The sequence below is a fragment of the Corapipo altera genome, unplaced genomic scaffold (assembly GCF_003945725.1).
Source record: "Corapipo altera isolate COAL_440 unplaced genomic scaffold, ASM394572v1 2, whole genome shotgun sequence".
Classification (NCBI taxonomy): Eukaryota; Metazoa; Chordata; class Aves; order Passeriformes; family Pipridae; genus Corapipo; species Corapipo altera.
Genome location: NW_020884890.1, coordinates 8,277,421 through 8,300,388, shown reverse-complemented (window position 1 = coordinate 8,300,388; position 22,968 = coordinate 8,277,421). Strand labels below are relative to the sequence as shown.

Sequence of the window (22,968 nt, the reverse complement as noted above, 5' to 3'; positions counted from 1 at the left end):
ATACACATTTTATTGCAATAATATTTGATCCTCGTATCAAAATTTGCATGTAATAATGTGCAATACAAAAAAAAGAGACTAAAAAAGTACTGCAAAGGGAACAACATTGTAAATAACACACACCTTCCTCAGCTTTTCAAAGAAGGAACAAAATCCAAATTATTAGTTCAGTCAAAGGACTGTGCTGTCATTATCATACTCTGTTATAAAATATTCCTACTTAAAATATAAATTTTTGATACATAACATCCTCTGTAACACCAAATACTGTAGCTTTGGTTGTTGTTTGCTGGTGGTTTTAATTCAATAAATCAATACTAAAGTAAAACAAGACCTTCCTTCAACCCCTGTATTCCAGTTATACAAAACAGCCATTTATCAAGTGTTCACATCCAACTGCAAAAATTCATAACAAAAGCAACTTTGTTTCTTCTTTCCTCTCCAGAAATCATAATTTATATTCTTGTAAAAAGGAAGGAAAAACATCCCAGCACACACGCATTACAGCATCTGCACAAAAAATATCTATTGTACAAGGGAGATTTTTAATTATACTTTTCTGTTTACTGTAGTAATAGCTCGTTTGCACGAGCTATGAATGAACAAAACCCCTGTTGTGCCAATTAAACATGACAGCCGCCATGCCGCTGCAGGCAGAGGCTCCTTTCCCCATGGAAATGGAGACAAGAAGTCTAGTCTCATACTTGAAAAGGCAACCAACGGGATCTAAGGAATGAATTTAATAAACAAACAAACAAACAAACAAACATATTTGCTTGTTTAACACTCAGCAAGGTAGTGCCCTGACAAACATCTCGCAGGGAAGTTTAGGAGAAAGACAGCAACTTGGTTCATATTTGCTTCAGCACTATATGAGAGCTTCTGAGGTTTACCCCATCATGAACAGCCAGAAATTCAAACTCCCTTTGAAAGGGAAAGAGTTAAAAATGTTTCAGAGCAGAACTAATTGCTGCCAGTCAGAAAACATTAAATCTACTTCCCTACAAAGTTATCATAAGGTATGCAATTTGCAGCCATAATAAAATATATTTTGTCATCTTCTTATCAGGATCTAAGGCAGAAAAATATGCACAAGAAGCTTTCCTAAGGGAAATGGAGCTGCTTACATTGGAACATCTGAACATCTGTCAGACCAACTTCCTCTAAAATATCCTTTAACAGAGTCTGGTAGAGCCATGGAAGCCCTGAACGTCTTTACCTACCTCAGAAAGTTTCCAGCTGCTATTCAGAGTTTTAGCAGAGCAGAGATTCCCCACATCCCCTTTTCTCCCTCTCACAGTACAGCAGTAATAACATATCATCATCATTATTTTCTCTACAAGTCTACCAATAGTGAAGGTATGTATCATTGAGTAAAGATATATTTGAACACAACAGTTACGCTTTGCGTGAAACAGTGGGAAAGTTTAAAAACATGACCGACTTCATGAAAATATAACTTAATTTCTTGTTCTTGTCTGCTGATGTGTAACGCAGTACAAAACAGTCTAACCACTAAAAATGACAGACTTTTTTTCCACAGGAGAGAATGAACACAATAACCAGCTATTCTCTAAGACTCTTCATAAACCTCTGATATTTTAACATTTGTGGAATTAAAGTCAGCCATGCTAGAACTATCCTAGAAGAGGAAGAGCTTTTTCAATGTCCTCACCACTCAGCCTTCTGATTCAAGATAAATTTAAATGAGAAAAAAAAATAAGAGTTCATGCTGCATAATTACCTCCATTTTTCATTCAATGTAAGTTACAAATAATTTCTAGAATATTTCAGAAGTGATAAAACAAAGCAAAATGAAGACTTATCTGAAAGCTGATGTTTTCCTATTGGACTTTTTTAGATAAGAACATAAGTCTAGTTTCACAGCTGTCAACAAAAAATTCACTGCTGTATGCCACAGTTTGAATACTGCTTTATGTAAGGTGATTACTTCTTATGTAGGTAAGTATGATACAGAAGTACAGAGCTCCAAGTACTAAAACCTAATATTTTAAATAGGAAAATGAGCAAGGTATTCCAGATCTATCAATAAAAAAATGAAAAGAAATTCTTTACTATATTGTCCCATTTTTACTGTTTTTAAATGTTTATTGTAAGGAAAAAAATGCTTCAGGTACTTGGTGGAAGACTTTTGCATTAAGCATAGCTTAGCACAAGCTTGTTCTAAGAAATCGGAGAGGGTATTAGTCTTATGAGACAATAAAGTGGTCTCAGGAAACAAAACAGGGTTTAAGGGGTTTTTAAGTGGGTTTTCTTCTCCCCTTTGTAAGGAATCAGCCCTTGAAATCCAATGGCAATCTTAACTATTCTCCCAGAAACTAGATGAGTGAAAAAAGATATCTTTCCATTCAAGCAGGATCTTCTTTCTACCATGTAATCCAATATGTGTAACCATGCCCTCCTTTATACCTTCCAGTTAGACAGGAGACCTCCCTACTCTCAGCTGTATTTCATAAACCAACCTAAATGGCAGCACAAACGGTGTGTAGGACAGACGAGAACATCTCTCGTTTGCACAAGCAAGTTCCACTCACTGCTAAAAAAAAAAAAAAAAACCAAAACAAAAACAACCATAAAAGAAATACAAACACCTTAGCTCAAAGCACTGAACTTTGGACATTCTGATCCTTACTTTGAAAGTACATTTATTCCTTTATACTTAGCCTGAAAAAATACCTTTCTAGTTACTCACAGCATACCAGAGCAGGTGCCCCATAAAGCACTCTATGACCCTTCCGAACTGGCACAGAGCCATAAGGCATCTCTCAGCTGATAGCAGGAGGGGTGTCAGTAAGTGCCTGCAGCAGCTCATGCCTTCCCAATGACTGCCAGAAACTCATTACTGCTGATGCTCTAGGAAGTGCCTTCCCCCCACTCCTCAGTGCCCCATGGAGCCCAGGATGGCATCTCTTCCTAATCGCTTTACTTAGATTTGCTGCCTCTAGGAAAAGAGTTAATTCCCCATTTGGCATTTCACTGTCAGCTGCCTTCTCTCCATTACAGCATCAAGGAACAAAACAAAGATATATGCAGCAACAGGATCTGAGAGAAAACACTCCAAGTAGGAGTGTAAATGCATATCAGCCTTGCAAGCCAATGATCTATTTTTTGGGAGGAGGTTCCCATCATGTAACACATGCATCGTCTGTTCAGGCAACACACTCCTGCAGCTTGCATTATTGTTCCTCATACAGTGCAGGCTGGGTGACCCAGGTCCCCAGCTCTCTTCAGACAGACAGCCTTGCCACAGAGCTGTAAACACTTGGGTATGGGCTGCAGTACCCAAAACTGCTATTGCTGGTTTGTAAGTGAACCAGTGTGTTGGCCAACTACCTTCACAGAAACTGGGCTGGGTAACTTGATTTCATAATACAAAGCTATCTACCACCACAGTGACCCCAGCTTGCCACTGCTTACTGCTCTCCTGAAAACTTTCCACTTCTTCATTTTTAAGGTGGATCTGTTCTCTGACCTCGTTTGGTGTCATGCACAGCTCAGCAGGCAGAACTGAGAGGGTGCCACTCTGCAACACCAGGGCTAGCTACAAGTGGGGCAGGGAGTGGGGATTTTAAGAGAATATTAAACTGCTGCCTTGCAGCATTTATTGCAGTTATTAACAACATAAAGTATAATAAAAGACAATAATCAAACATATGCATACGCATTTCCTTTTCAGCTTGTGACCTCTGGTAAAGCTACCAGCGCCTACAGAGAATACATATGACATGGTAATGACCCAGATTAAAAAATAATAATAAGTTACACTGCCCAGATATGTTTACAAGATCAGGTTACTCCTCTTCTCCCTGTAATTATCATGAGCAACTCTGGGGCTGCTGGATCACTCCTTACTGAAGAGCACTTCTGAACTATTATTTTAAGAAAACAAAGTTGATGATAATGAGTATTAATGCTGACTACTTAATATGAATGGTCTAAGTACATAGGAACAGAGTTCTCTTAAAAAGACAAAAAGCAATGGGAAAATGTTTCACTGTTAAAAAAAAAAGGACAGAGAAGGTAATCATGAAAACTTTTTACTCCACATCTATTAATATACGGAACTTTGATAATTAAAAATATAGGACCGTAATCTCTACAGCATTTAGACTGTGAATTGTTTGTTCCCTTAGACAAATGAACATTAGGCCCTTAATTGATCTGCTTAATTCAAAACAGCCAACAGCAGAGTAACAAACTATCTAGACAAAAGAGATTTTTTTGTTGTGAACCATGAAACAAAATATTTGTATTTTAGGATATATTAGGATTTGTTGTTGGGTTTTTATTTGGTTCGGTTTTGTGTTTGTGGTTTTCTTAGTTATATAGGGTCCCTGAAATGAGGGTATATTAGAAATAAATACTGACTCAGAAGTACCCTTGTTGCCTGTTTCTGTTTCAATATACAGGCTTTTGCTCTTTATCGCATCAGGACCATCTGGGGATATAACCATAAATAGCAGTGGGGGTGAAAATTATTTAAGTCAATTAAAGACAACTTAGCCGCAGATTTGGAATATTTAATATTCTTGTCTGGATAATTTTGCTTTTCCCCAAACTCAAGAATACATGCTCCTCCTAAACATAAAGACTTTATCTCTCACATTCAAAAATGAGACGTTACACTTGCTTTGTATTTCTAAGGAAAGCAAAATCAACTTCCTCTCCAAGGTGCACGAAAAAGAAAGCCTATAAACATTGCTTCAAAAGGAAGGACTGCTGCATAACCTTCTGACCTGTGACAAGGCATTCTCTACTATTGCTGACGTGAAAAAAGAAGTTGCAAAACACATTTTTGTCTTTTTTACATACTTGAAGATACAGAAAGGACAACATTATTAGAAAGGGCACATAAAACATATTCACACAGAATGAAATCACAAGTTTTAAGAGTGTCTGATCTTATTCCAGCTCGTAAAACCCAGGATGCTGACCATTTGAATTAGGATCATTGATAGCTACAAGGTGCTTCCTGTAAAAACTGACATTTAATTATGACACACTGAATCTGAAAGATGTCATGATAATTGAAGCAGTTGGAACACACTACTTAGGATTAATTAGGTCTTCACTTTAAATGTTACATTTATTTTGACTTTAATTTGATATAGCACTTCTATAGGACCTTTGTTTAACTTCATGTTACTTCTCAAGGTACTTGAGGTAAGAGGATTCATCTTTCAGTCTTCATCAGTCTAATAACAAGGTGTCTAATCTTAGCCAGAGCCTAGCACATTCCTCTAGGACCATTTCTATGCATGTAAGGGAAAAGACATAAGATAATCTTAACAGTAGGCTCTTAATCAGTCTCTAATTTAGAAAAAATAAAGCATACAGTACTGAATCAAATGGCTACAGAGATTCAAAACTCCTCTCTTTCATGAGCACGTACTCAATGCACATGCAGATAACTGACAGAAAGCACACACTTCTTGTCAGCGTGAGGGTTCATTGCAATACAAGCTAAAGCTAAGCAAAGATCCTTTGCCAAACTTAGAACAGAAAACTGATTTTCCATGCCTTCAGGCTGTGTGTAATTGTAGATACTGGCAAAGATTTGGCCTACAGGTAAAATGGTTTATTGTATGTTTTTTCTCTATTCCTTTGTTTGTGAGACACTTACCTTGCCTTTCTGATTCAAGGGCTCAATAGTTAAGTTGTCAGTGCCAATGTCCACAATCATCCCCATCTGAAACCCATCAGTTGGGTGTGGAGCCCAAACGGGCTTCCCGTCTTCCATTGTGGGATTTATCCAGTATTTCCTGTAAGAAAAAAAAATAAACAAAAAAAACTTTGTATACAAATTCAGTAAGCCATCAGGATTCACTACACAGACTTCAGTTTATTATGTTTATTCCTATTATTCAGTGTGAAGGGAGCCAGCTCCCACAGACTGGAACCAGCCTTTTTCCAACCTGCAACACTTTGCCTAAAGAGGACACCCTTGGATTTGAGTATGGAGAAGATTCAAGAACAGATCAATTTCTCGGGGGATCCACACACTGCTCCCTGCAGCTCTTTCCCCACCTTCCCTAACTTGTGAACCAAGAGATCAATTTAGAAGGGCAAGACAGATTTCAAAGCTAAGACTATACTTAGGAGTATGTATGTATATACATATATGGATAAACATGTAAAGGCACATGTACACACGCATATATGTGCAGGCAGAGGGTTACATGACTAATGGATAGTTGTCTGTACCTGATTTGATGAACAAATACTTGAATTTCTGCAAGACTCACATGTGGAGGCATGTGGGCAGAAATCCAGTCTCTTGGCATTTGAGATAAATGAATGTGTTCGCTCGTTTTGTGTGGCTGAGACTATGGTTTTTAAATAACCCACAAATATATTTGGTCTCGATTTATTATACTATAAGCCTTTGAGAGACTGACCTCCTGATACTGTAACATTACAGCTCTGCCTCTTAAGGAACGCCAACCTTACTTTCTATAAAAACGTGATGTGAGAATTGTTTCAGAAGAATTTTGATGTACAAGTGAAATGGATGCAAAGGCCAAGACGTTCAAACCTTATGGTCCTTGAGTTATGCAGCTAAATAAGCTCCCAGTTAAAAAGGAGTATTTGATTACACGCAATACGCATTGAGCTGACCAGGAAAGTTGCCAAGATTGGCGCACACTGAATGGCTAATGGTGCTGTTTTAAAAATGCTGAATTGGTCCCTTTTTTTTGGGGTTTTTTTTTTTTTTTTAAACCTACTTTATAGTCCTTACCCTAATAAGGATAGAGCCCACTCAGCTTGAAAGGCTCACTTCTCCTGGCTGTTTCTTACTCTCTTCCAAAACTCATTCAGATACTAAACTGACATGCTTTAGTGATTCCAAAATTTGTAAAAAGTATCTCATACCACAAAGGTGTAACTTGCATCTCTCAGCACAAACGAAATGAGCCTACCAGGCAGCAAAGAAAACACTAGCAGCAAACGCCAGAAGTCTGTAAACTAGGGAAAGTGACCCACACTTTTCTTTTCCCACATCTGAAGGAAAAAGAAGATCCAAAATTTCTCACAACCAACGAAGGCTGCAGATCTCTTTGCCATAGGCAGTGGCAAGGAAGAAGAATGACTGGCCCACCAGAAAGCTGTACAACCATGAGCAGAAAAGGACATTCTTGTCCCACAGAGGATCTCTCAGGACATACTTTTTATTGCCTCCAAGGACAGGTTAGAAAGGTTTAAAGAGAAGGAAAAGGCTTGCTGTGATCTCTTTGAGAACGCTTCTGGTCTTAGCATCTTACTTAACAGCAAACTGTCTTATTCCTTTGCAATTTTAATGTGAAAGAAGATAAGTAATCCTAAAGAAAAAACAAAGATATTTTTTAAATGAAGTAGCATTCTAATGGGACTTAGAAAAAAATAGCTACTTACGTTAGTGTTGATGTCTAGTTTTGTGTTTAAATTTACTCAGTTAATCCATTCTTTTTCCCCGAATTCAGTTCAGTATGCAAAACAGCTCATGAAGATTTTAACAAATATTTCTCTTGTATCCTATTCATGCAATTCATGCTATTTAAAACATTAGAATTATTACAGGAAAACTTGTGGTTTACTTTCCTCCCACAAACAGAGCATATTAACTTCTTTTAACTACTCACAGGAAGTTTATGTTCTAAAATCTCCAGTGTCACATTCACTTCTATTTACTTAAAGCCTTTTGACACAGCCCATGAACTCTACGAAGCAGCATCTTCATCATGTGCTGCCATCACCATACAATAAATCATGTAAACAACATCTGTATTCACTCACAATTGGCTGTTGGCCATTTTTTTTTCAGTTTAGGATACTGAAAAAAGGAATATTTTTCTTCCAGCAAGATCTGACCTCTGAGTCCAACTGCCATCATGGGCATGGTTGCTAAACAGCTGAATTTATTTCTGGCTATAACCAAGACTACATTTCTTTACAAACCTATCATTTGCTTTTAAAATGCTAGTTCAACTTAGTACTTAAGCGATATGTCCAACAACCACTAAAAACAAGGCTGTCTTTTATATCCCGAGTAGCATAGCATGGCCAGGGCTCCAGACATAACCATATGGCACAAGAAACAAATTCTAAAATCACTGCCAAACTTTCAGCAGAAGTTAGAATATAACCTCCCCAATTCACATCCAGATGCTTCTGCTTTGCTTATGAACAGGGCCTCCTGCATTCTAATATATTCTTAAGGCTACTTCATACTTTATTAACGTAGTATGATAGAGGAGTGTCACAAGCTGAAAAAATCCTCTTGAAGAACAGGGCAGTGACTGAATTCAGCCACCACCAGGAAATGCATGTTTAAGAAGAGTACCTGAGGCTTTGCAAGCATCTAAGAAGCCACTGGGTGAAAGCATCTAAGTAGAAGTGAAGTATTTATTGATGAGACAATTAGTTTTAATAAATACAGTCTTCTGTCTGAGAAGTGACACAAAACCAATTGTAACATTTTGGTTTTGGCACCACTCCATTTCTGTCCGCTGCGATTCCACCAGGGAACACATTGAAATTGGACACTAAAACCAATCAGGTCATACCTGCTCTATTTACCCCTTCATCTGATGTATGTGCCATTGCCTTGAGACAGATGCATGAAGCCTATTTCTGAACAAGCTCTTAAATAGCCAATTTCAAGCCCAGCATTTTAAGGTGAGCAGAAACAAAAGAAGATCAAAGTTCAACTACTATGTAAGTCCTTCAGAAAAAGAAAACAGCACTTTTTAATAACATGGAATTGTATTTTACTGATTAAAACATACACATCACAAGAGTACAAACTGGGAAAAATAGAGATTTGGATGGAGAACCTTCAAATTGCATTTTCACCATAAAACCACAGACCCAGTCTGGTTACAGACCTTTCATTAATAACTATCAGTGGGAACAAACTTTTTTCCCCAACATGCATGCATCTAAATTCAATGTACATGCAGTCAGCTTCACCACACTGCTGAAAGAGCACACAGCTTCTGAAAACAGTCAAAGCAAAGAGACTCATGTCCAGGCTAAAAGCACTAAAGCAACACCAAACACAAGGAGTCACCTGAATGATGCTTCCAAAGGAAGCCAAAAGAAGCTATCTTCCACATTTGTATTTGTATAGATGCACTCAACATATACTAAGTCTCCACAATTAAGACTTCTTCCAACACGAAGAAGAGAATTCACAAAGGTTATGTTTATAACTGGGAAGTCAGCTGCTCTTTTCTCTCCCTACAGTCTGCAGAAAGAGACCAGGAACCTGGTACTGGAGTTTTTCTCTCTGTTGAGTAGAAAAGGGATAATAAGAAAATAAACCTTTGCCTAAAGTTGGTAAACTTAATTCCTTCAAATGGCAGATTTTATTTTTTCATAATTGGCATGCAGTAACAGACCTTGCCTTAATTATCAGTAAGAGTACTTGACACATTCAGCACTGGCTAAACACTGGTAGCCAGCACTTCAAACAACTTGAAAGACAAAACTATACTGCACTGCGCAGATTCCAAGAAAAACACTCACCAACATTTCCTGAACTTTCCTCTGCACTACTATCTCCCCTTTTGGACAATGTTTAATGATATTTTTTTCTCAAAAAAATTATCTACATAACACATTGAGTATATGAAACAACTACTAATTCCTCATTTGAAAGCTGACACACTATCACCCCACTTACATTTACCTAAACAGTATTGATTTTAAAAGGATGTAATACAACTACATTTGGATGTTTTAGATTATTCAAAAGGAAATCAAACACTACCATCTCATGAAAGAATTCTAGGAAGGCAAAATATAGTAATGCAATTCTAAACTTGTTAAGAGGTAGGCATTTGCATGATCTGATCCTATTTACTCTCCTATGAACAATCTGCTATACCAAAGCACTATACTGATCGCTGAATTAACTCATTAAAACAAATGAAAAATTAGACTTCATTAAACAACCGACAGTATCTCATTAGGATGACTAAGTCTGAGGAAAATAAACTAGCCAGAATAGGTACAGTAGCAAATTATCATAGTAGAACACATAGGCTATTTTATATTAAAAACACCTTGTACTTGTGTGTTTGAGAGCTGCTCAAAATTCTGCAGATTACAGCAGGCATGTGAGAATGCTTTGGGAAAGGTTCTGTGAACATATAGAAGAGAGCAGACAGAGAAAAACATTGATACAGAGTGGTAGCTTACTTTCAGACAAATTACTTTTTCAACCCTAGTTCACTGCTTAACTGAAACTTCAACAAATTAAAGCTCAGGCAGCATTCAGCACTCTACTGCAGGTGACAGTATTTCAAAGGAGCTGCAGGTATAGTACCCATTTATTTTTATTTAAGCTAAATGCAATACAGCTATAATCACACTGTTTAACTGAATATTAAATCCATTCTGGTTTTATTTTTATTTACTTTTCCAATTCACTACAAACTCGCTCTAACACATTCTGCTTCATCCATGTCACACTGCAGCTTTCTCATACCTAAAATAACATCAGCAAGGTAAGTCTGTCAAGTGGAGACTTCTGCCAAACTGGAAAAGAAGAAATGAGCTGGAATATAGCTCAGTACAGAAGTATCTTCAAAAATAATTTCCTTGGAAAATCTTAATGCCAACTTGTTAATTGTCAATACATTGTAGATGTATGCAAGTAAACAAAGAGTAATCATTCCCACATCTGAGAATTATTAGATAAAATCTTCTTTTAAAGCTACCTGCTCCGACTGCTGGAGACAATTTGAGTTCAACAGCTGATGGATTTATTCTCATGGTATGCTCATTTTCTTGTATGTTTGCATGTATCAGCATGTTTTCAATAGTCAGCAGCCAGAAACTGATTTCTGTAGTATTTCCAGATGAACCACTCTTTGTATTCACTTTGTAATTAGCATTCACATAGGAAATACCTCCTCTGCTCATGTGTTTACTACTCAGTATGTTTTCGAAAAGACAAGACAGTCCCTCATGCTTAAAGCAAAGGAGAAATCTCATTTTATTTTCTCCACAGTAAACATGGCAATTCCCAATTACAAAAAACTGTTCCAGACCTCTAAAGCAAAACTGCAATGCTCTGTATCACTTCTGAAAACAACTTTGCCTAGAACATCTATGGTCCTGGAAGAACGGATTTTAAGGAGCAGAAGGGGCATGGTAGGGACAGGATTAGCCAAAGACCCGTACAGCTTCCTCTAAACCATCTCACCTTCCTGTGTCTTAAGTGCTGCTCAAGCCAAATCACCCCAGATAAGCTTCTGGCTTTGCTCCCTGCTCTTGCATCTTCCTCTCCTGGCCACCTTGAGAAGTACTGATGCAGGGTGGGAGATGGTCTGAGTAAGAACAAGTACTTTGAAAAAAACATACAACTATATTTTGCCTAAAAGAATAAATTGAAGGGAACAAGCAGCTTCCATCTGTCATCAATACCGATAGATTTAGCTCTCCACAAATTGTAGTATGGAAGCATTCAAAGAATGACTTAAAAGAACAAGCCATTATCTTATATGAAGCTTTCTTGGGGACCCTATGAAAACGTTAACAGTAGTTCCAGCTTCAAGACTGTAAAATCTACCAAAAAGCAACATCTCATTTTTACTAAGCCAAATCAAAACCACTGGCTGCAAAACCCTCAGCTGACAGTTTTCCCATCTGCCAACAATGGTGGCTGCAGGAGCAAGTGTTTGGGGGGGAAGCTTTCCAGTGGACTCTCCCCAACCAGGTTTACTAATTTTTTTAATACATCCCTCACCAGACCCCGTGAGCACCAAAGATCTTTGTAGCACCTGACCTAACTGTCCCCCAGGTGCCCTGGGCCCACCTGTGCTCCCCATGGCAAGTACAGACTGGATTCATCTGAAATGGGGGTTATGCAATAATATCCTACTGCAGAAGCAGCTCAAAATGAGAACAAAACAAACAAACGAAAAAACCACTCTTAATTTCATGAAAGCTAGGCTGAAACAGTCTTATTGCAGCAGGGTAGTTCTAGTTAAGTTCTTAACAAAATTCTAGCTAGTTTTAAAATTCTGTTCAACTTCAGTAGTAACTATTTATCCAATTCAACTGCTGTTATACAAGACTGAGATGGATTTTGTACAGCTTGTAAGTTTGTAGAAGTCTTAACACAGAACACAGGTTGTGCTCTTTTGACTATGACGTTGAGAACTTAAAACTCAAAATCATATTAGGTTCAGCAAGGTCTGACGATTTTCTCTGTGATTCCTGCTCTTCTGCCAGCTTTCTAAGCTACTGTTCCCTCAATAACGTTGTTCGTATTTTAGTTCCTACCAACAAAATAGCGAGGTCTTTGTCCCAATTCTTGTTCAGGAAAATAATCTGAGTGGAGCTTCCTGACAAACCAAGAATTAAGTATGCCAAGGGGATCTGCACAAGCATTTTTAACCAACAGCAATACCTACTCCAGTATATATATATATATATACTCTTTCTGCAACAAGGAGAAAGTGGAAAAGTAGCAAAACCCAAAACACAATGTCAAATTTGAGCAGTGAAGTTAAAATTAAAGAAAGAACTCCTCAGTTATGGTCTGGACACCACTTCAGAAGCATTACAAAACAGAAATGCAGACCAGAAAAAAGCCTTACTAGTTTTCCTCTGCTATGAGGCAGATTTTGAAAGAGGTTGTTCAAACCAACTTAACTCTTTCAGACTGTGCAAGTCAGCCCTAACAAAACCAGCAGGCAGAGAGAGGGGAAGAAAGGACGTACTAAGGCTGAACTTACTGAACAGATAAAGACATTAAAGCAAAGCAAAATCATCTTAAGCCATCTCATGATAAAGTATAAAGAACACATAGGATGCACTCCTCTAGATCTAGCTGGAGTAGTTCAAGCAGATGAGGTGAAATCAGGAGTTAACTACTGCTGAAGCAGTTGTCATGCTTTGTGACCACCGGCAGCAGTGCTTAAGCATGCCAACTTAAATCATGCTCCATGAATAGCCTCAACAAGGTCAGGCAACTTCAAACCCCTTCAGCTAGCACCTTAACAGTGTACCACCTTTTCCAAGTGTAAACATCAGAAAGCACAAACACTTCTTGAAGGCTGAGGATGAGTCTCTCTAAGCTAATTCAGTTTAAATTCTCCTCCGGTTATGTAATTTTCCAGTCTTCCCCACCCATTCGTCTTCTACATCTCATACTCTCCTACTGTCAAATTAGGGAGCCTCATTTCCCCACCTAATGTGCTTGCCAAGCTCTTGCTCATCTTCAGGTGACCTAATACAAGAACTGCTGTTTTTATTCTCTTTTAAGACTATGCACCCACTGGTTTGTTTACAAGATAAAAGCTACTAATTGGCTGAAGTTTACCAAACACAAGGGACCTCACCTCTAGCACAAAAACTAGAAAATCAGATGACTCAAACAAAAAACCATTACAATAATCTTTCCTTTGATTCCCAGATGCTTAAAGGAAATGCTATCACTCATCACAAACATTGGTTTGATGTGGAAATACCTGGTCACTAGCTTTCACAATCTGAATTGCAGAAGCTGCCCATTATGATAAGCTATCAGCGCCCCAGAATTATAATCCTCTGCAGACCATCATCAGTGTTGGCTAAAAGCACATCTTGGTGTAGTTAGCAGGGGCCTGTACCAGTTAAAGGAAGCATATATTGCATTTTACACCAGCTTTTGTCAAGCTGATTTGGAAAGAAGCTGAATCACAGTAATTTATTTTAAGTCACATGAACACAGATACACCCAGAAAATTCATACCCTCAATGCAAGAAAATCTGAGGAATATTTCCAACCACCAATTTCAGGGGAAAAAACCCAAACCACAAACCAACCCTCAGTTTTGAATGGTTTTGAATTTTTGGTAATCCATCAGCCATTCAAGAACTCTCCACAAGTTAACTAATTTTCAGAAAAATACTTGAAGTAGAAAGCCTACATGACCTGGTGACAATACCATCTGTTTTGTTAGAAGAGTCACGCTAAGTGCCCAGAATTCAAGCAGCCCTACAATTCCAACAGAGAAAGTCATTACAGAATGGTAACCTTGAGCCTGTCAGTAACTGTTCTCTGTGGGTGCCCTTGTGAATGTTTTAGAAATAGCCCGGGGACTCCCACGGGTAACCAACACACACTCTTGTCACCTCCCTGAACCCATTTGTCTTGTCAAGTTTTAAACTTCAGCTACATAGCCCTCTCGTTGCAGTATAGTAGAACAAAGTTAAGTAAGTACAGAGATAAACAGGCAACCAACCTGCACTGAGTTTTATCAGTTTGATAAATACATACGTGCACAAATAACAGAACAGAGATACATTCGCACGATAAATTGCTTCTAAAAGTCCAGCAAGTAAAAAAACATTGCCAAACAACACTTCCTGGTACATATCAGAGTGAAAATGGAACTAATACTTCAGAAAAATAAGAATAGATACTCAGCCAGGATCCAAGTCAAGTCAAATAAACTAGACACTGCAGATGGCAGCATCAAAGGCTGCTGGAGGGTCTGCAGGAAACCTCAGATGCTTGACCTCAGACCACTGCAAAGAGGCTGGGCTAGAAAAAATACAATTGTACTTTCTGACTTATTACCAGCACAACAAATAGTAAGTAAATCAGATGTTTCCAAATAGTACCAACTTTGATTTAGTCACTTTATTAAAGGAGAAAATACTAGAAACAAATGACAATCAGCATCTGCAGATTAACGGGTATAATCCAGGAACTGTTTACTACCATCCCTCTCTGTACAGAATCTATAATTCTTTCAGAGACAGAATTAGTTCCTAAAAATGCTTACATTACCAATCTCAATTTCCTTTTTCATCTCTCCGTATCAGCTTGTACTTCTCACAAAAAGTAATTTATAGTGTAATTTATAGGCAGTGGGCTGAAACACAGACAATCCACTACAGATCAGTGAACTCAGGAGAAACTCCCTCCTCAGAAACACATAACTAAAAAAGGAAGATTCTTGTCAAAATCTACTCAAATACTGTCTAAAAAAAAAGAAAAAAAAAAGGGACAAAAATCTATTGCCAAGTTCACAGATGTCATTGATAAAGTAATTCTGAAGGAGGTGACTGAAAGCTTTCTCTTAAACTAAAAGAGCAGGAGACTAATTTCAGACAGTCTTAACAGCAAAGGACAAAAAAGCTACTCAAAAAAGTGACAGAGAACAGGTTTTGTCAGCCAATCCATCAGTTTTCTTGGGAAGATAAGTATAATGGGCCCATTACTATGACACAAGAAAACAGTAATTACAGCAAAATATAAAGATCATTTATACTATCTCAATCTCAAAAAAAGATCTGGAAAGTATGCTTTAGGAATAAAATCCACCTAAACCCCATAAAAATTATCAAAGGGCTGGAACACCTCTCCTATGAAGAAAGGCTGAGAGAGCTGGGATTGTTCACTGCAAAGAAGAGAAGGCTCCCCAGAGACTTTATTGCAGCCTTTCCATACGTCAAAGAGGCCTATAAGGAAGATGGAGAGAGACTTTCTGCCAAGGCCTGTAGTAACAGGACGAGGGATAACAGATTTAAACTGAAAAAGGGTAGATTTAGATTGGACATAAGAAAGAAATTCTTTACAATGAGGCTTGCCTGGAGAAGCTGTGGATGTCCCATTCCTGGAAACATTCAAAGTTAGGCTGGATGGCACTTTGAATAACCTAGTGAGGACAGAGGGGTTGGACTAGATCTCTTTTAAGGTCCTTTCCAACTCAAACCATTCTGTGACTCTAAAATAACCTTTAATTCTTCTACTGTTCCAGAATAGTTTGTATTTTTACAGAAGACCAAGTGCTGTAAAGGCCTGGCATCTGAACAGCAACAAATCAGACAAAATCTGCTATTACCACTGACAGGATCTTGGCAGCAGGGAAACTGCAAACCATAACAACTTCCACATTAGCCACATCCTGACCACAGCTCAAGTCTCTTTTTTCTTTTTGGTAAGACACTAGCTCTCTGCAAGTTTTGAGAAAGTTCTGGGCTTCCCTAAACCTTGGCATGGGGTCATGCAGTATATGGACTATGGACCACAGCTAATCTTTGTTCAGGTGCCACAGCCGAAGACAAATGTACTCCTTCCAAACAGGTTGTTTTTCTTATTACTGACTTGGTGTCTCAGGGAGCCACAGAAACCGACTGTTGCAGCTCCCATAGCTCCATACTTTTACAGACCACAAATCACAAGAAATGCAGCTCAAGAACATCACGCTCAATTCTTATTCAGAAAATAGTTAAAAGATTGAGATTGAAGTCCAACTGTGTTTTACCAACTGATTTTAAAACCTCAAATACATTATCTGAACACTACTTCCTGTACCCATCATGTATAAAATGTTACTTATTAATTTAACAGGAATTCTGCAAGAAAGTGCATCCGTGCTCATGATTCTGTTATAGTCAACAATGACTAAAAATTACCAACCAGCATTACCATAAAAATGGTTATAAATTTTCTGCCCAAGTATTACAAGATCTACACAAGAAACTAGGCTTGGCCAAATCCATCTTTTAGAAGAAATCTGAGTTCGATAGCAAGTGTCACGGTGCAGGCAATATAGCAAACACATGCAAGAGCCATCACTGAGGCTGTGAACTGCACTGAAGCACAGCGACTGCAGGCAGGCAGGGTCTAAGTATGTCTGATATGAAAGTAAACTGAAAATAACTCATGCAGAATCACGCTCCCAGGACCAACCCTTAAGCATAATTACAAATTCTGTACAGAAGCTCATGCGGAGGACAAACCACCACAGTCACATGCTAAGATCAGCCTATTTATTTTGGCAAAGAGGCAAGAAGTGAAGTCAAGGAAAGCCTTTAGTCAGGTTGTAAATTCAGCCATAAGATGTGTCTCAGGTGTTTTTAAATTCAAAACTTCCTGAGCAATTACAGCTGGAAAAAAATTTCTGGGAGAATGAGCACTGCCATGCTGCCACTGCTATTTCCCAATTGGGGTCAGTAGCTCAAAGATGAGAACATTTTTTTGTGGCACCTGAGCCTTCATTTCAGACCATGCAAAATATTTTATACAAAAAGCATACCTCCAGAGGTTAGAGAACTCTTCTAAGGAAAAACACCAGGTCACCACGTCCTGCCACATGCAGCCTTCATTTCAATCAGTTGGAATGGTTTCAATCTAGATGTCTAGGACACGTTATCCATCTGATGATAATCTGACGGTTAGATGTTTTTAAGGGGGTAGTGGACCTAAGATCGGATGACAGAGTGAAGCAGGCACTCTGCTGAATAAAAAGATACTGCAATCATCACAGCCATTTTTTCCTTTTCCTCCTTAGCTATATGAATATTTAGCTTCGATTTCATTTTCCTCTCTTTAACAAATATCCAAGAATTTAACATTGTAGTGAGGTGAGGATCATATTACATTAATTTTCACCTCAGGAACAAAATGAAAAATGGAAACACCAATATTATTTTCAACTCTAAGTAACACACTTCTTTCATTTTGTTTGGTTTTATCCCTTTCTACAACATTTTTAATTAAACTGAACATATTGTAAGGCAAAACTAATTAAAGTATTATGCTTCCAAAATCAAAGATATCTTACAGAAGTCATGTATGTATATTTAGCTATTTCTGGTTTAGGTTTTGTTTTTTTTTTTTTTACTAATTGTAAAGATTTTAATATCCATCATCTCAATAAAAGGAGAATTTCAGAAATGGAGGGCATATTATTTACAGATTTTTTTCAAGTCAGTATTTTTTCTGAGTGTGAAAGAAGTTTTAAACTCAAGGGATACACCTATATTAGCACATAACATGGTACAATAGGAGTAACTGTGTACAGTGAAACAGCAGCACTGAGAGGCCAGTGTCCAAATTACACACATTTTGAGGGGTTTACTAATTTTAGCATGTACCAAGTATCTCTAGTCTGGTCCCCTTGCCTGAATATGAATGCACAGCTGCAGAATATCAGGTATTTTTCTAAGAAGCATCTTCCATTCTAGTGTCATCGTAATGGAAACCACTTTGGTGCTGGGCCTGCAGTGCCATAAATGCAGACAACCAGGAGGTTCACCAGAAGAGCAAGGTCCTGAGATGAACTAAAACACCAGTGGAGGTGGTGTTTCTTTATCCAGCTGCTGGTGGTTACTGGCATGGGAAAAGACAGAAATCGTAGGCTCTTGCTCTAATAATCACAAGCCAGGTTTTCTCCTTTTTTATCTGCACTTCACCTTTATCACCATTTTAATCTAGGCTTTATTCTTTAATACTGAGCATGAGTGATCATATAACTTGTAGCTACCAATCATACAGTATTACTTAACAAGAAAACCAGCCTTAAAACAATGCAAAGATACTGTTTTAAGTAACTTAAGCTAAGTTTTTCTTCCTTCTTCCCTCCCCAAGGACTAACTATTGCTACTACAACACAAAAATTTTGCCTTAGACCTCCAAACTTCAATATTCTTCTTTCAAAAAACAGAGTCCAAGCACCAGCTAAATGCGAGTTTTGCCCTTCATAGCTTATATAATTGCAGTGTTCTCACTCTCTAAAACAATCCCCAGCCTGTGAGCTGCCACCAGGCAGTTCTCCCCAGCCTGCCCATGGGCACTGTATTCCAAGTGCCTGACAAGTAGCTTCCGGACTATGGAAGGACACACGGAGATACTATTGTCTAATCAAATAGGTCTCAAAGTAAAATATCACTTCCATGCTCAGCTGGTAACTTAACACTAGCTCCCCAACAGATGATGCTGTGGACTGGAAATCTGGAAGCAGCAGCAACAGGAATGTAAGTCCTGTTCCTACATGTTTCGACACAACCCTGTTCAGCAGTCCCAAACAAAGGCTTGTGTTTATTCAATCTACAAATAACTTTAATCATCATGTGTTGTCTAAAACTGGAGTACGGATTCCTCTCTCTGGACATTAATCTTCCTGCTGCTTGTCAGACAGAAGAGATTTGAATTAGGGTTTTGAGTCAAAAGCACAGCTAGCATTTGCAATCGTGCAGACCTAACCATGTATTGAAATTTCTGTTCCTGTTCAACATCATGTTATAAAAGTAAACTTTAATTTCATTAGTGGGCAATATGTAAAACACAACTCCAAATTGTTTTAAAAACACACTGGAAGATAGTATTAAAAATATCCTCAAGGGAAGTGTATAAGGTTCACACACAGAGTTTAAAGTTCCCAAATACAAGATCCATGCGACATTACTCTTCCCCACAGACGCCTCCACAAAAAAAATCAAAACCAAACCAGAAACAAAACAAGTAAAGCCCTCCTTCCCCTCTGTCAGAACAAGAGGTACCCAGGACAAAAGTCACATTTCCCATTTCTTGGTACCCTTCTCCCCAACTTGGGCAGTACCAGTCCCAGCAACAACAGAAAAATATCTCTGCCAAAGTGCATGGTTTAATCCATACTTCAGAGAAATTCTTTACTAAGAGGGTGAGGAGGTGCTGAAATATGTTGCCTAGAGAACTTGTGGATGCCCCATCCCTGGAAGTGTTCAAGACCAGACTGGATGGAGCTTTGAGCAACCGGGTCTAGTGGCAGGTGACCCTACCCCATGGCAGGGGGGGTGGAACTAGATGATACTTAAAGTCACTTCCAACCCAAACCACTCTAAGATTCTATGATGCTCTGTTAAAAATAAACAAAGTAAGTCTACGTGAACTTAGAATTACAAGTAGACTCAAGGAAGATACAATCCTTTCTTGGACATAAAAGTTTTCCTTTACTGAAAGCAAAATATTTGATACAGAAATACAAAGACTATCCAAAACATTAAGCTTATTTTCTAAATGATTCATGTTTAAAACTCAGACCTTTCTAAACCCATAGGTTTTCCATAGCTTTGAAAATTTTGTTCAATATTTCTGAAATGTCATCAGGTTTTCTCATCTTCCCCAGCTGATGTTACCTAAAACATTTTGCAAAAAAATCTCAATATACATACAAGCATGGCCTGAATTACTTGGACACAACCTGAGTTCAGATGTTCAAGACCAATCTAGAAAATCATGGCTTTGATCTTCAGAGACTAAATATACATTTTTAAACATTTTAAAATGAAGGATCTGCATATAGTATTTACCAAATAACTGTATTTTTTGTTATTGTGTTTGTGCAACACAAAAAGGCAAAATTTAATAGAATCTCTATCAGCAGAGTTTCTAGAATGTACAGCCAGAATTTCTTTGAGTTCTCTCATGTCAAGGATGGTTGACATCATGTTTCCCAACTGTAAAAGTAGGGCAGTGGATAAACTGCCCTACTTATGTTCATTTGGCCCATATGACCTTTAGTATTTAAGTAACACTCCCCTAGAACAGTTAAAAAGAACTGTTGTTTTGGCAGCCCCCAAAAGGGGACTAAGAAAAAGTAACATTCCAAAGACTCCACAGCTATGTAATTTTTAACAGAATCCTGGTGCACAACAGAAACTTCAGGGGGTCCAGAAATCAAAAAGACTAAATGATTTTTTTAGTAAGAAAACTGTCATCAAAGGTTCAAACCATGTATCAGCTACTCATCTACACATACAAAGGGCAGTCAATATGCTCGATATCAAAACCATCAAGAAAGGCAATCAAATGGATTTGCCTAAATGAGTGGAAGGACCAGGAAGCATGAAACAGCCATTTCCACTTAATACTTTTATCTAATTAACATTCTCAAGGAAATTTCTGATTTTCTCAACACTGTTTCCAAGAAACAAGCCGAACTCAGTTTAATGCAACCTGTTATACATCATTAGAATTCACTCAGGTGACACAAGAGGAAACCCCAAACTTAATTAGATCAGTTCAGATCAGTTGCTATAAAATCCATGGGTTTTGTTATTTGGCACATTTAAACCTATTATCCATTTAATCAATTAGAGAAGAGGATAACGTGAAATAGTTCTTAAGCATGCTTCAAAGATACTTAAATCTTCTTATATTTTTTCTTTTAATTCCAACACTTTCTATGATCAAAAGCAGCATGTTTAAAGCCTTCCTCCAACTGTAGACCAACCTGACTCAATAATTTCAAAATTTTTCCCACTGAAAAATTTTTCCCACCTTATTACTAATTTGTAACCTTGAAGACACATCCCCTTGTTCTTCCATGGCCAAGGCAAACATTTTCTTCTTGCATTTCTCTACAACTTTGCTCTAAATGCTCAGTACCAGCCACACAGAAATTCCATGAAGTTTTAAACAAACTCTTTGCCAAATAAAAAAACAGTAAGGATCATGTAATCACAGGTTAAAGATATATAATATTTACATGGAAAACAGACCTACAGAATTATTCCATCTAGCAGAAGCGGCTGTAATACAGAGTCAGTGGAAACAGAGGCCACACAGACTGGAAACTGGAACTATTTTGAACACAATTTTGAAAATGTTTTTAAGAATTACTTTTAACCCCTAACGCAGATTTTAAATTGGGACTAGATTTTTTTTTTCCTTCCTAGTTCAATATTTCTCTATCTGATTTGTAAGATGTCCCACCCAGCCTGCAAGGTAGCTACTTTTTTTTTTCCAGTACACATACAGACACAGCCAAAGGTAAGTGCTAGTGCCTTCTGCCAGAAACACTTGAGAGTCAATTCCAGTCTGGTTTCAGCATTTGCAGATATTCCATGCACTCAGAAATGTCAATGATGTCTATCAAAAGGCCTAGGAGACAATTCAAGAAGTCACATGCAAAGTCATGATGTTAAAAACATTTAATTAACACATTTGTGATTACAAGCAAGACTCTCACTGCTGACTGCCAAACAGCAAACCACAAAACAGTCCCTGATTTTTTTTTCGTGGAAAACTACCATGATACTAGTTTCTAAAAGACAAGAAATACAATTCTAAATGAAATGAACTGATCAAAGATGCAAAAGAGACTGTGCTGCTATTGAAAGAAAGACTGTGGAGTCATATGAAACTTAAGAAGACAACTTTTCTCAGGGCTTTACAAAGCATCCTCTTCAGCTCCTGGATTTGTGGTCTACAATGCTGCAACTCAGGTTCACTCAAGCACTCTGTTTAGAACTCCAGTCTGGAAGTCTTCAGCACTTCCTACATTCTAGCAAATATATTCTTTATTTCAGACATACGGAGTCCATATATCTTCTCTCATCCAAAATTTGAGCTCCATAGGAGCTTAATTTACAGTGATCAGGAATTCAACACAAGTTAGATATGACCAATTCAAATTTCTCCTTGTGAATAGAAACATTTCAAATCTGCTTTCACAATGGCTATTTCTTGTCACTGTTGAATGACCTGAGCATCATCTTGGAGGGGGCAAGGGGAAGCTAACAGTAAACATGTTATAGATTTCCTGCACTTCCTTTCTGGAGTAAAAATCTTCCTCAGGGATGAGTTTTTGGTTTCGAATTATTCATGGGAACTAGAAAACTAAAAGCCATTAAGTACAGTTGTCTCAAGTTATTGTGTGATCAGAGATCTTCTAAGGTCATCTTAGAAAGTATTCAAAACACAGTGTAAAAGAAACAATTGCGTAGAATGAAACTACGATTAAAAACCTGGAGGATTAATACAAGTCAGGCACTTCCTCAGAAACCCAGAAAATTCCAGTTCCTTTGGTGCTGAGACAGCAACAAAGACATGGGGTTCAGTCACCTTCCAGTGAGTATGAAGTCTTGAGAGAAGAACTCAAGAACAATTGAGTTCTAAGTGTAAGATGTAGTACAGAGCAGCCCAACTGATACAACTTGCAACCCACTGAAATAAGAAAAGCCAAAATGAAACAAAAAACCACAACCAATGAACAGACTCTTTGCAAAATGCATCAACACTTGAGTCAGACCCTCATCACACCATGTTAATGGAGACTCCAACTCTCTTTACAAAGACTCCTGTTCCACCCTCCACAATAGCCTACCTGTCTTCAATTACTGGGAAGTAGTTTCTTTTTATTGACTGAAGGACACAGGGTCTGAAGAATTATCTTATTATTTTTATTAATAAATAGA

The 22,968-nt window shown here is 37.9% G+C and overlaps 1 protein-coding gene across 1 annotated transcript in view; it reads right to left on the bottom strand.

Annotated features, from left to right (window-relative positions):
• The window catches only part of MYO6 (myosin VI), a 106,166-nt gene that overhangs the window by 70,233 nt on the left and 12,965 nt on the right, over positions 1–22,968 (bottom strand). The window contains exon 2 of the mRNA XM_027645035.1: positions 5,645–5,783. Within this exon, the coding sequence (XP_027500836.1) occupies positions 5,645–5,761 (117 nt within the window). The 5' untranslated portion in view covers positions 5,762–5,783. The remainder of the gene's footprint in view (positions 1–5,644; positions 5,784–22,968) is intronic.